The sequence below is a fragment of the Electrophorus electricus genome, chromosome 17 (genome assembly GCF_013358815.1).
Source record: "Electrophorus electricus isolate fEleEle1 chromosome 17, fEleEle1.pri, whole genome shotgun sequence".
Classification (NCBI taxonomy): domain Eukaryota; kingdom Metazoa; phylum Chordata; class Actinopteri; order Gymnotiformes; family Gymnotidae; genus Electrophorus; species Electrophorus electricus.
In genome coordinates this window covers 12,347,343-12,361,945 of record NC_049551.1, presented here as the reverse complement: position 1 = coordinate 12,361,945, position 14,603 = coordinate 12,347,343, and the positions used below count along the sequence as shown (strand labels likewise).

Genomic DNA, 14,603 nt, shown 5'->3' with positions numbered 1-14,603 from the left:
CGGCCATCGTCACATTTAGTTGTACCATATGTGTGTGTGTGTGTAGCCTTTGTCAGATGGATTATGGGTATATGCTCCCTTGCTTTCTCATGATGTTTAGTCTAAAGTATGTGGGAATAAGCTTTTATACACAGATACAAAAACCCTAAATCATTCTGACTTAAATTTGGGAGAAATATACACCACTATCTCTCTTTAGTGGATGGATGGACATCCTGGGTATACAATTATGGAGCCAAATCTGTGCTAGGTTTTTTTTCATTTGAAAAGAAAAGTTGTAATAAAATGTTAAATTTGAAACTGAAGGATTTAGTTTTTATATTTTTCAGTTTAAATATAATTTTGATTACATTCTGAAATTAGTTTGAATAAATAATTTTTATTTTTCACGTTAAATATTTTTGATATGTGAGTTTTGTTTTGTTTTTTACTGGCAGATGTTTTATGTTTTCAGATTCAGACATTTTTGCAGACTTAAATCTTTTTTTTTTTTTCAGTTAAAATTTTTTTTTTTAACTTTCAGATCGCACTTTTTTTTCAGTTTCAGATTTATGGCCCTGATGTGAGAGGCGTGGCCTCAACTGAGGGATGTGAAATGATGAATTACAGCGTAACAGAGAAGCCAGAGGACGCGGCCTCTATCGCGTCTTCAGGAAACACACGACACTTGCTATATTCCATGTTCACGTCATCGGCAGGCAAAATACCGACGTCAGTGACAAAGTTCTGTTCACTCAACTGTTCAGTCAGCACTTGACACCAATCGCAGTACACGAGCAATAAAGGATGCCGTGTTGTGCAGTTCAACAGCCACACTTTAGTATTTGTACTTCCCTCCGTCTCTGTGAACGCAGTGCAGGAATGCTTGACATCTCGCCACCTGCTGGTGTCAGCGCATAGGTAAGAAATGTTAGCTATTATTTAACAGATACTCCGGGAAAGTATCCTAAATATAATGATGGGTCATTTTTGTAACATAGGGACATACATAACATGGCTAACATTCCTAGCGGGGTGGACGCCATCGCAAGCGGATCCAACACGGCATCCTTTATTGTTCTTACACGATCAAGTGCTGACTGAACAGCACTATTATTTATAGATTTATTTATAAATGTATAAATTTGTACATTTATAAGATTATTTATTCGAAATAATTTGATCAAAATTGTTTGAAAACAAAAAACATTTACTACACTTTTTAGTTTGAATACATTGTTGCATTTCTCAAACTTCAAGATCAAAACTAGAACATTCAGTTTAAAATTCTAGTTTTCAATTAGAATTTTTGTTTTAATTAAGAAAACTATTGGCCCAAATTTGGCTCCATAAACAATCAGTTCATTATCTGAATTAATTGCAAATAGTTGTAAAGCCACACCAAATGCACTACTTCTAATAATTCACTACTTATTATAATGCATTTATTCCTTGCAAGGCATTTGTTAGTGCAACAAGTGCTTTAAACATTGTTTAACACACACACAAAAAAATAAATGCACAGTACACCAGAGATGTTTAGAATATAAAAGATATTTACTTCCATTATCACACCTAGGGTGCTAACAAATAATAATAATAATAATAATAATAATAATAATAATAATAATAATAACAATAATGAATTTGATACAGTGATATTGCTTTTTCATATTGGGTTAGGACTGTAACAGTGCTGGGAACACAATACAAGTCTAAATGACGCTAATAAAAAGCAACCAAATTAAATACATATCAAGAAAACAAACTGGAAGTTTTTATTCTGGTAATGGACACCCCTCTGCTCCGTGTTGTGGTTCATTATTACGACACATAGAAAAATAGACCACAAAACTGCATCAGCAGTTGGTAAGGAGGGAGAGTGCGAACAATAACATGTTAGACAAAGGGAGGTGGGTTGCTAAATGTTTCTTTCTACCTGAGCTTTATGGGGCAGTGAGGAGGCAGATGAGAGGACCACATGGGGAAGCTCCTGGAAAACAGCTTGCTGTTGGAAGAACCTTTCACACTCCTGCACAATGCCTCACACACACACACACACACGCACGCACGCACGAGCAAGATGAGCACGCTGGCCTATTTCCAAGCGCTGCTGAACTGAGGTAAGAATATTAATGGAAGTGCCACTTGGCTGGAGAGTGCTGGCGAGAATAGTGCCATTCTTGCTTCACAATGTCACACTTACACAAAATAGATGAAAACACTTTTAGGTATTAAGGTGTTCAATCAGGCTACAGTTCAAGCTTTGTCATCAAAGCGTCCCTAGTTATGACGCGAGAGTGAAGGTCTCTCCGAACGCAATGAAGAAATGAACTTTTGGACAAACACAGAATCTACCTCAACGCAACATGAAACCACCAACACAACCATCAAGATAATGCTAATCGGATTTACGAAACCAGACCCATCTGTCATCCACACGGCCGTGTAATGTCCACAATAATCCACAATGCTTCCATAGAAAAATATTTGCAAAAGAATCCGCACAAACTTCAGATACATTTTGATTTCAGACACATTTCTCATCCACAGTCCTCATCTCCTGGCACCTGCAGTAGCATTTCTTTACAGAGCTGGAGAGCAATCACAAACTCTAAACTGGGTCAGATGACTCGGGCCCCGTTATACAGAGCTTTAGTTTACAAGCTTGCAGCCCGACCCAGACTCGAGCACTCTTACATGGCACAGCCAGCAACTTTAAACACCGGCAGACAGAACATATTGATTTTTTGTCGTTTGGAAATTTTGGTCCACATTACAGGATATGTATTGCCAGCGATTACATGAGGAAGCCCTTCAACTGTCAGGCTGTTAAAATTTTCAGTCATGAACATGCGATTAAAAATGTGTAACAAGTGTAAGCAATGATCGGTCTTAAAAGAGATGACAAAAACTGATCCAATTAAAATGTAAATGTTTTTAAAACTTTTGTAGCTTGGTCAGCTATTCCACCTTGAAAGTATAAAATGTCATTAGAGACAACTTGAAAGTTCTAAACATCACAACCTGAGACAAGAACAGATGAAACCTTGAAAACTCTTCCAGCTAAACTCTTGTAGTCCAGTGTAATCAGGAAAGAGATTTGAATTATGTGGATTTAATACCAGTTTGGTTTTCATTCTTAAACCTATTTTAAGAGACTGGTTTGCCGGCCAGACAGTGGAAAAACGTGTAATTGTGCTACACTCGCCTGCCGAAGACATACGTCAGTGATGTGGAACTTAGCGTAGGGTGACGGTGTAAAGGCACTCCAGAGCATGGCACACTGGGAGAGAGAGCTCACTGCTGGGTGTACTGGGAGAGAGAGCTCACTGCTGGGTGTACTGGGAGAGAGAGCTCACTGCTGGGCGTACTGGGAGAGAGAGCTCACTGCTGGGCGTACTGGGAGAGAGAGCTCACTGCTGGGCGTACTGGGAGAGAGAGCTCACTGCTGGGCGTACTGGGAGAGAGAGCTCACTGTTGGGCGTACTGGGAGAGAGAGCTCAGCGCCGGGCGTACTGGGAGAGAGAGCTCAGCGCCGGGCGTACTGGGAGAGAGAGCTCAGCGCCGGGCGTACTGGGAGAGAGAGCTCAGCGCCGGGCGTACTGGGAGAGAGAGCTCAGCGCCAGGCTTCAGTGCAAATACTGTAGTTTTGGTCAAATGTTTTGTAGAGATTCAAATACTTCCTGTGCTTTTTCAGGAAGCCATTTCACATCAGAAAGAAAAGAGGAGTTTCCTGATTGCTGATGTCTGAGGAATTGCAAACTGAAAAAAAACAAACCCAAAGCCCAACCAATTGAACGCAACTATTACAAGAGAAGAATTAGGAAAATCTAGTTGCTCACAATGAAACCCAAACTTTATATATCAAAAATAGCCATTTCAACTGCTGCTTCAAGGTTTACTTATGATGGCCTAGTGGAATCTGGAACGGGTGCTTGGTTTAACGACACTAACACAACAGAACTGAATTTCCTCAAAGCACTACAAAATAAAGCGCTAGAGCACAATCACCGATACGCTCTCAAAGACTTGAGAGATTAAAGTAGTTTAAATTAAATCCAGAACTTCGACCATTTGCACACTAACTGTGTGTAAGCGCATGAACAGAATCAGACTCATGAAGAAGGTTCGACTGAAAGCCTTCAGGATTAATCAGACATGGTGTCACAAGCACACAATTCAAACAGAACCCAATACTGCCGGCAGTCTATTTGTCTAACAATATGTACCCTCAACTTTTAGAGTCCCTTTGAAAATAAAAATCACAAATAATAAGACATCAATGTGTATATGTAAATGTATTTATAAATAAGCACACCACATTAACAAAGAAAAAAGGTCTTCCATCTTTTTTTCTTAATTGTTTATATATATATATGTATATGTATATTTAAAAAAAAACATATGTCAAATGGATTAATTGCAGGATTGGTAACAAGCTCACAGAACATACTGGGGCCTTAGTTTAGTAAGTACTAACATACACACACACAATAACACACGCACACACACACACACACACACACACACACACACACACACACACACCCCTCACTTGGGAAAAAAAGACCTATCACAAACCAACACTCACACGGATTCTGATGAAGGCAAGGAAACATCATTCATCTTTTCTTTTAAGAAAAAGACACATACAAAACCAACTGAAGTGCACACGTGTGACCACTAGTGGGAGGCAGTGGGCAGACTGGCAGGAGGCAGGCTGAAGGGATATATGGCTGAGGAGTGCCACAGGAATCCTGAACGCTGGTCAAAACACATGCTTCTTTTAATATCCCATGTTGACTGGTGTTTGACTACTAGCAAAACTCTATAAACGCTTCCCCGTGTTGGAGATTCACTTCTAATTCATAAATCGTAAGTGCTGAGTTTTTCGTTGACAGTTTAGTCCCCTTGTTGAAACAAACCTACGACCTAACAAGGTCAGTTTCTCCATAGCAACTTCTGATCTGAAGTCTCAGTGACATATTAGAAAAGCACATGTACAGCATATCTACCATAATGTGTTCATTGCTGTAGTGTACTGAGTTAGCAGAAATGGAAGCGATCTGTTCAGTCTTTGAAGTGTGAATGCGACAAAGAACCTGAAAGTTAAAGTGTTGCGATGAGGTGGGTGGGGCTTCTGTCTTCTCTAGGATCCCCCATGCCGAAACTGCATTACATAAGCAGGAAAACAGTATCTTCCGTGACACATCTCCTCTTGCATGGGTTGTCGAATGTGTATTTTTCTTATTAGATGTTAAAAAGCAGGCAATTGTTTTTTTGTTTTTTTTTAATATCTAGAATAAATTCTCAATGTTCTGTACAGGTCCTTTTTTTCTCTCTTGCATTGCTGTATTGATTTTGGCCTAAAAGAAAGTTTTTAACAAGATTCCCAGAAGCTTGAATCGCAAGCTCAAGAGGTTGGTTAAAGCTTTGCAAAACAGAAATGAACTACTTACAACAACCTAGAAATGAACACTATGTGGCTACCATGTTTCTAATGTGACCGTTTAGTAACAGCAGAAGTTTTAAACTTGGATTATAATCAATAAAGAGTTCTAACTATCATGTTTTAGGCCATTAGCTTTCCAAAACGCACAGAAATCCCTAGTTTAGAGTCGACTGACTGTGCAATCTCTTCGTGGCAATGTCATTGCTATAAAAGGATTTTCTTTTCTCAGGTAAGAGAAGTTTATGAAATTTAAAATTAACCCCAGTTCCCTTTCAGAGAGGAACAGCAGGTGTGCTGGAGTTGCATAGGCGTGAGACACAGCAGGAGGAAGCTCCTCCCATCTGCATGCATTCGCATAGCCACGCCCCTGCAGGAGGAATCTCCTCCCGCCCGCATGCATTTGCATAGCCACGTCCTTGCAGGAGGAAGCTCCTCCCACTGGCATGCATTCGCATAGCCACGCCTCTGCAGGAGGAAGACCCTCCCACCTGCAGGCATTTAAATAGCCACGCCCCTGCAGGAGGAGGCTCCTCCCACCTGCACGCATTCGGAAGTGCTTCACTTTTGGTTGGAGACCGTTTTGGCCGAGTCCCTGTGTACATGTGTACTCAATATAAAGAAGGAAATGCTGGGTTTGTCCGTATGGGAACCTGTCTGTGACACGGAGACAGTGCGAGAGATGCGTGTGAGTGAGTGGTAATGCCTTTGCCATGTTTGGAGTCTTTTTTGCACCGGTGAGCCAAATGTCTTTCCGCCCTGTGGCCTGCAGGGCTCTAAGCGTTTTACCCGGCAGCAATATTTAAAAAAAACCCCATCTCTTTTCATTTTTCATCTTTTCTTGGAGAATTCTTGTACATCAAAACAGCGGGTACCAGAGGTTCCTTGGGTCGCCTGGCCGGCGGGTGTTCCAGCAGGGAGAGATGTAATGCCCGGCTCTTCAAACTCCAGACACGGGGCTCTTCCTGATTGGCCGCTTTCTACAGCCACTGGGAACTCCCAGACGCGAGGCGCCTCCCCGATTGGCTGCTCTCTCTGGACGCTCAGAACTCCCAGACATTAGGCTCTTCCCGATTGGCTGCTCTCTCCAGCCGGTGGATGATGCTGTTCAGGTTGGCCGCTTTCTTCCTGCGCAGGCTGCTGTCTTTCGGGTTCCGGGCCATAGCCGCAGCGACGGGGGCGCTCAGGGCCGAGGACTCTGGGAAGATCATCGTGGCGTCTGCGAAGGTGCCCACGTGTCTGCTCGTGCCCTGCTGTGCATCCTGGTGGGGGTGGGGTCTGTCTGCGGGGCCGCCCCCCTCCTCCAGGCCGGGCGCTCTGCTCGTGTTGCTCTCGGCGGTGCTGTCCGACTCGGTGCCATCACAGCTGCTCTCGGCCTCGGCCACGCCCTTCCCTTCGGCCACGCCCTTCTCCCCGCCCTCTCCTGCAGCCGCCTGGATCTCCTCTATAAAGAGTTCCCGCCGAATCCGAGACCTGGGAGTGGGCACAAATTAAAGACAATATGAAAAGGAAATCATAACGCAGTTTCCTTTCCTATTGGGCAGCGGTGGGACGTCATGAAAGCATGATTTTATAGCTGAATATTATTTTTCACCCTGTTGCTTGATGAAATAAGCACAAATGTGAAAGCTGTTTGAGAGGCCGGAGCCAGCGTATCTGGATGAAAGGTTTCGGCTAAACAAGAATTCTCTCTTATAGGTTGTTTTCACACTTGTCCCAAATCCCCGAGTCCACACCCAGGACAAATTCTGGCCTTGCTTTGGCCTTGCTATCCAAGTCGTGCACGGAATGTGTAATTCCATATATCACTTTTCTGGGAGGAGGATTGCAGACTGTTTGGCACTGGCTTAGTCAGTTTACTGCTTTTTATTGTTTTCCTTGGAAAAAAAAACACTTAAGCGGTGAAGCGTTTTGGGATGTACAGCATTTCAGTGCACACATGCTGCTCTGGTACGAGCGTTTGTAGCCATGCAGGCCTGAGTGAGACTTACTGTACGGCATATGCACAATGACTCTGGCACACGCTCCACGTTACTGTGAACGTATTACTGTAGCCCTGCTCCAGTCCGAGGAAAGTGCGGTTCTGTTAGACGTACACTTACGCCCAATAGCCAGAAGACTGGACTGCCATGCGGCTAGTCAACATGAAATATCTGGCCACCGAGAGAGACTGAGAGCTCCCTGTGTTAGCGTTTAGCGTTTTGCACTCTGGCAGTTCTAAAAATATCAAATCCATCACATCCCAGAACCACAGACACAATCCTGCGATTGGCGAAAAACCCAACACCGAAAACCTTCGCAGAGAGGAGAAAAGGAGATGTTTGGGTACCTGTAGTTGTGGAACCAGTTGATGACGGTGCTGGTTTTGAGGCCGAGCTGGCTGGCCAGCTCCTCGATGGTCTTGGGTGAGGGGTAGGGCTTCTGCTGATAGGCGCGCTTCAGGGCCTCTTTCTCCTCCGGGGCCAGCACCACCCGCGGCTTCTTCAGCTGGGCCTGTGGTTCCCGTGGCAACGGCTGGGGGCTGCCAGCCTCGCTGCACTCGCCGGCACACACGGCGCTCTCGAGCACGGCGCTCTCGCTCACCGAACTGTGTCGCCTTTTCACACACACTGGAGAGGAGACACACACGCGTGCACACTTAATGATCAGCAATGTTTTAACTAATGCACAGATTTGTGAAGGTACCCTGGGAAAACATGCAGTTAGTTATAGTAATATGATTTAATTGCAAGTGCAAGAGTGTTACTAATTTTAAGTGTGTGGTGATGATGCAATCCCAGGATGGGACCACACATCCAGAAATGGAATAAGAACGGCTTTACGGAAGCACGAAATAAAGAGATTAGACAACCAGCAGGGGGCAGTATGTGAACATAAGTCACATCTGACCAAGCATTCAAATTTTCTGTCCTGTTTTCAAAAAATACAAAGAAACTACTTTTCTAAAATGGTTTTTCAAGTAACGCCTTATGTATTTCTTTGTGCAAATAAATAACAGGATTCGGATAATTCCCGTTATCACGTTTGTGGATGGAAAGGCCGTGAGAGGTGAAAGGGCAGTTGGTGTTAAGAGGCGTGTGGCGTTGATAATGGACAGGCATGGTTCTGAGAGCTAAAACCCTTAGCTGAGGTCCAACTGGATAAAGAGAGAAAAACACAAAAACAAAATGCACGCAAGACAGAGTAAGGGGGCAGAAAGAAAGCAAGAAAGACGTGGAAGCAGCAACGTGTGCTTGGCATGCGGCACGGACGGACTGCTGAGCACGGCGCTATGATACGGTGTGTGCACGCTTACGCACACACATGCATGCACACGCACACACACACACACAAACACACACGCAAACGCATGCACACACACACATACGCACACACATGCATGCACGCACACACACACATGCAAACGCAAACGCATGCACACGTGCACACACACACATACACGCACACAAACAAACACACGCACACACATGCAAACACAAATGCATGCACACACACACACAAACACAAGCGCACACCCACACACACGCATGCACACATACACACACCCACACGCACGCATGCACACACGCACACACGCACGCATGCACACACACGCGCATGCACGCATGCACATACACACACCCACACGCGCACACGCACACACGCAAACGCATGCACACACACACATACGCACACACATGCATGCACGCACACACACACACGCACATGCAAACGCAAACGCATGCACACGTGCACACACACACATACACGCACACAAACAAACACACGCACACACATGCAAACACAAATGCATGCACACACACACACAAACACAAGCGCACACCCACACGCACGCATGCACACACGCACACACACACACGCATGCACACACACACACGCACACACACACACACACACACACGCACACATGGTCCTCGTCCCTGGGGTGTGTGTACCTTTCTTCTCGAGTCGCTTCATTTCCGTCAGTTTGTCGACGCTGTGCGGGTCGCTCAGCCAGAGCTGCATGCGCACGAAGGGTTCGCGACCCTTCAGACTCAGTTTGTGCCATGGCTTGGGCCGGGCCAGCAGGTCCGACACAGAGCCCTGCGTCAGACCCAGGACACTCTCCCCGAACAGACGCTGGCCTACGCAACACACACACACACACACACACAGACACACAACACACACGCACCATGTAAACAGAACATATTCGCACACAAAATGTACACAGAATACACACAAACACACCACCGCATAAACACTCCAGCACATAGACTCAGGCATGAGCAGGTCCACTCAGGAGTGATCCAGTCCGCTCCTGGACATCTGCCAACCTGCGAAGTTGAGTTTCAACTCTTTAGCATGCCTGACCCTAAGATGCTACCGATGGACTAACTGGGTCCAACGTGTTAGATGAAGGTTACACTCTGCACTCTGCAGGACAGTGGATTACCAGGACCGGACACCCTGGTTTAATCCTACATCAGTATAAGGTATAAACACACAGAATTGGAAGAATCCCATGGTGCACAGCGAGGCCTCAGCTTGTGTGCCCATGTTCAGGAGTCAGACGGCCGGAGTACAGCGAATCAGCTGATGGGTTAGCTGTAGTGAGATGTGCCGTTCATCTCGGTTGTGGAGTTTAGTCTGCAAGCCCCGAAAATGAGATTTGTACTCTCAGCACCAAAGCAGCAGCTCAGACGTAAGTGCGATGTGATGGCGCATTGGTCCTCAGACAGATGGGCCTGCATACAGCGCGTCACAGCTGAGAGAACTTCAGGCGTATTTGTATAAGGGGAAAAAGCTCACTATCTGGGGTCCAGAGGAGCCCAGTCATCATCGGCGCCTCTCGGCAATTAGCCCCGCCCATCACCGCCGCCTCCCCACGGGTAGCCCCGCCCATCCTCAACGCCTCGCCACAAGTAACCCCGCCCACCACCAGCACTGCCTCTCCCACCTCCGCCACCTCTCCACCGTCAGGGTTCTCTGCCTGGGTGGCCCTGCCCTCAGAGCAGCTCTTCCTTTTACAGCACTTTACCCAGTCTGACTTCACCGAGCACCACACACACACACACACACACACACACACACACACACACACACACACACGCACACGCACACGCACACACGCGCACGCACACACACACACGCACACGCACACGCACGCACACACGCACACACACGCACACGCACACACGCACACACACGCACGCACGCACACACACGCGCGCGCACACACACACGCGCGCGCACACACACACGCGTGCGCACACACACACGCACGCATACATACACATAAATCATGTGTCTCCCAGGAGAGCTTTACAACACTGAGATATATAGGACTCCATAACGAACAGACACAGTATGGCACAGAACAAAGCATTTTTTTTAAAGTTGCAAAAAGAGTGCTGAGTTGTGTTCAGCTGAACTGTGTTGAACTGTACAATGTGTTGACCTGTATAGGTTGTAGACTGTGATGAGCTACATTGAGCGCTGAGCTGTACACGGTTGAGTTGGGTACTGTGTTCAGATGGAAATGTGTTGAGTTATAAGATGGGTTGAGCTGTACAGTGTGTTGAGCTGTACAGTGTGTTGAGCTGTATATTGTGTTGAGCTGTACAGTGTGTTGAGCTGTAAAATGTGTTGCGTTGTACAGTGTGTTGAGCTGTATATTGTGTTGAGCTGTACAGTGTCTTGAGCTGTATATTGTGTTGAGCTGTACAGTGTGTTGAGCTGTATATTGTGTTGAGTTGTACAGTGTGTTGAGCTGTAAAATGTGTTGTGTTGTACAGTGTGTTGAGCTGTATATTGTGTTGAACTGTACAGTGTGTTGAGCTGTATATTGTGTTGAGCTGTACAGTGTGTTGAGCTGTAAAATGTGTTGCGTTGTACAGTGTGTTGAGCTGTATATTGTGTTGAGCTGTACAGTGTTTAGCTGTAAAATGTATTGAGCTGTACAGTGTGTTGAGCTGTAAAATGTGTTGAGCTGTACAGTGTGTTGAGCTGTACAGTGTATTGAGTTGTACAGTGTGTTGGGCTGTACATTGTGTTGAACTGTACAGTGTGTTGAGCTGTATATTGTGTTGAGCTGTACAGTGTGTTGAGCTGTACAGTGTATTGAGTTGTACAGTGTGTTGAGCTGTAAAATGTGTTGAGCTGTACAGTGTGTTGAGCTGTAAAATGTATTGAGCTGTACAGTGTGTTGAGCTGTAAAATGTGTTGAGCTGTACAGTGTGTTGAGCTGTACAGTGTGTTGGGCTGTACATTGTGTTGAGCTGTACAGTGTATTGAGCTGTACAGTGTGTTGAGCTGTACAGTGTGTTGAGTTGTACAGTGTGTTGAGCTGTACAGTGTGTTGGGCTGTACAGTGTGTTGGGCTGTACATTGTGTTGGGCTGTACATTGTGTTGAGTGGTACTCTATAGTATGTTGAAGTGTATGTCCTTAAAGCTCCATAGCAGAGGAACTTGTCAGGGAACTTGTCCTTTAAAATCACCTTTATCAGTATTTATACTGAAGTGAGACAGAAATATTTTGTGATGTACCACAACCAATGTAAGTAAACTGACAATTTTTACATTGTGTTTTTAGGGAGAACATTTCGAAATAAAGGAAGCCTAGTTAGGTACTAGCACTTTCTAGAGACTTACAGGTAACTAAAAGGGTAGCTATTTAGAGAGGAAAACAACGTGAGTGACAAACAAATCTCAGTTCTCAGACTAAACAAATGCTATCCTGGACAAAGGCTGGAAAAAAAAATCCATGAACGAGTTTGCGTGATTATAAAAACAGTTTGAGGGGGAGGGGCTGCTCCTGCCCGGACACTCCCACTCCGGCGCTCATTAATTATAGACAGGGACACAGTGACAGTCGGGAGGAAGAGCTATTAAACGCTGAAGGAGAGGTCACTATCTCCTCCAAACGCCCCTGCCAGCACAATCAGAATTACATGCGTCCAAGCAGCGATGCCGGAGTCACCTCAGGGTCCAGTTAAGCTCCGCATTAAAAGGACTTGTGTCAGGGAGACAGCAGTAGCACGAAACACACACACACACACACACACACACACACACACACACACACACACACAGAAGGTTCGGTGTCGCAATCCCCATCGCCGAGCTGCCGGAGGGACCTCGCCGCTGGCCCCGGCTGCGCTGAGCATGCGCAGTCCTAAAGTGGCAGGACCCATTTTGATGCAGTTTACCATCAAAATGAGCGAGCGGAGGAACGACGTGGTCCCGGCGCACGAGCACGAGCCCATGCACGCGTCTCGCTGAACAGGAAGTGGCGGAGAGTGGAAGTTGCTCACCGAGGTTATTATCGGTGAGGACTTCTTTGACCTTCTTGGTGATGGCGTACGTGTCCAGCTCAGGAGACACAGCCACCATCTCCTGGACGCTGAGTCCGGCGTGTCCCGGGGCGGGGGGGGGGAGGGGCGTGTCAGGCTGGCATTGGGAGGGCTCACAGGGGTCGGGCGGGGCCTGGGTCTCCCCGTGCTTCTCCGGCTGGCTCTTAACGGACTCCCCAGCTGAGCTCACAGGGGACTCAGGGGCGGGGCTGCAACTAGCTGACGTCCTGGGCGTGAGCTCTGCAGAGACAGAAACGCACAGGGTCGGCACCTCAGGGTCAGCTAAAATTCTCATGGAAGCGACTCAGGGGACTGAACAGGATTAAAACAGGTTACACTGTAGCTGAGAAGAGGGATCCCTTAACCAACAGCAGACCCGACCAAAAATAGATCCCGCACCAAGGGCAGACTGACCAAAGTATGTCTGAACATGGAGAACGAAGGCAGACGTCCTCTGTGGACAGTGTCTGTAATTCTGAAGAATGACCTGTTCCTGATCTATTAAATGGCACAAGTGTTTTCTCTTGTATGAAGGCCACTTTGACTAGACACGGTTCCTTAGGGTTCCTGTGCGTGTGTGTGTGTGTGTGTGTGTGTGTGTGCGCATCAGAATCACACTGCTACGTAAACAAAGCTCCAGTCTTCAAGTGTTCTGGGGATGAGTGCATACACATTCTAAAAAGACACCACTCTGATCCTGACGTAGATCAGAGCAATTTTCTTCAACATCTTTCTCCCTCTAATACTGTCTCCCTTCATATTCCATCAGCTGCATCTCTCTGGCTGCCTCTCTCGCTCTGTGTTTGTTTGTGTGTGTGCGCGTGTGTACGCAGCAGGGAGAGAGCAGCAGACAGGCCGTCAGCTCTGATTAGCTGTGTTTGAGACTGCGGGGACAGAGCTGGGAGATCAGGCACTGTGAGCAGTCATCTCACATCTGCAGCCAGAACCACACACACACAGCCTTCTGACAGACTGACTACTGCTGACGGGCTGTGTGTGTGTGTGTGTGTGTGTGTTATTCAGGGTGAATGGGGGGAGGTGAGAAGAGATGACATTGTGTCCCTAAGACATGCTGAAAGTAAATAGGAATATTTTTTGTGTGTGTGTGTGTGTGTGTGTGTGTGTGTGCGTGCGCACACGCAAGGGTAGTTAAGGTATGACGCATCTGGACACACAGCTGGTTATTACTGGCCATGTGCATGCTCTCATGATAAGAGCACACACACACACACACACAAATGCGCACACACACAAACACAGACAATCACAACACACACACACACGCACAAACACAGACAATCACATAAACAGTGACACCATTTCAAATGAATGGAAAGTGAGTGGATGCTCCAGTGAATAAGACAGGGAGCTCTGAACTATTGTGCACCATCTGTTCTCATGCTGCTCTATTCTCACACATGTTCCTCTGGTCTCGTGCTGTTCTCACGGGTCTCTCTGTTCGCACACAGTTCTGTGCTCAAACTGTTCTCTCTGGTCTCAGACTCTTCTCTCTGTTTTCACGGTTCACTCTCTTTTCACACTGTTATCTCTGTTTTCACACTGTTCTGATGAATTCCAGGATCACAAGCTTCCTGATGTAACACACATTCAACAGTGTGTAGAGCTGTGGAGGTGTGTATGGAGGTGTGTACAGAGCTGTGTAGAGCCGTGAAGAGCTGTGGAGGTGTGTATGGAGGTGTGTACAGAGCTGTGTAGAGTCATGAAGAGCTGTGAAGAGCTGTGGAGGTGTGTATGGAGGTGTGTACAGAGCTGTGTAGAGTCGTGAAGAGCTGTGGAGGTGTGTATGGAGGTGTGTACAGAGCTGTGTAGAGCCGTG

The 14,603-nt window shown here is 46.3% G+C and overlaps 1 protein-coding gene across 6 annotated transcripts in view; it reads right to left on the bottom strand.

The window, feature by feature from the left end:
• Positions 1–4,312: 4,312 nt before the first annotated feature.
• Positions 4,313–14,603, bottom strand: part of cux1a (cut-like homeobox 1a) — a 112,615-nt gene continuing 102,324 nt past the window's right edge. For 5 of the 6 annotated variants that reach the window (XM_035535805.1, XM_035535803.1, XM_035535804.1 and 2 more), the window contains 4 exons: positions 12,728–13,006; positions 9,367–9,555; positions 7,761–8,040; positions 4,313–6,904 (listed from right to left, as the gene is read on the bottom strand). In XM_035535805.1, coding sequence (XP_035391698.1) covers positions 6,475–6,904; positions 7,761–8,040; positions 9,367–9,555; positions 12,728–13,006 — 1,178 coding nt within the window. In that variant the 3' untranslated portion in view covers positions 4,313–6,474. The remainder of the gene's footprint in view (positions 6,905–7,760; positions 8,041–9,366; positions 9,556–12,727; positions 13,007–14,603) is intronic. The other variant, XM_035535808.1, reaches the window with a different exon arrangement.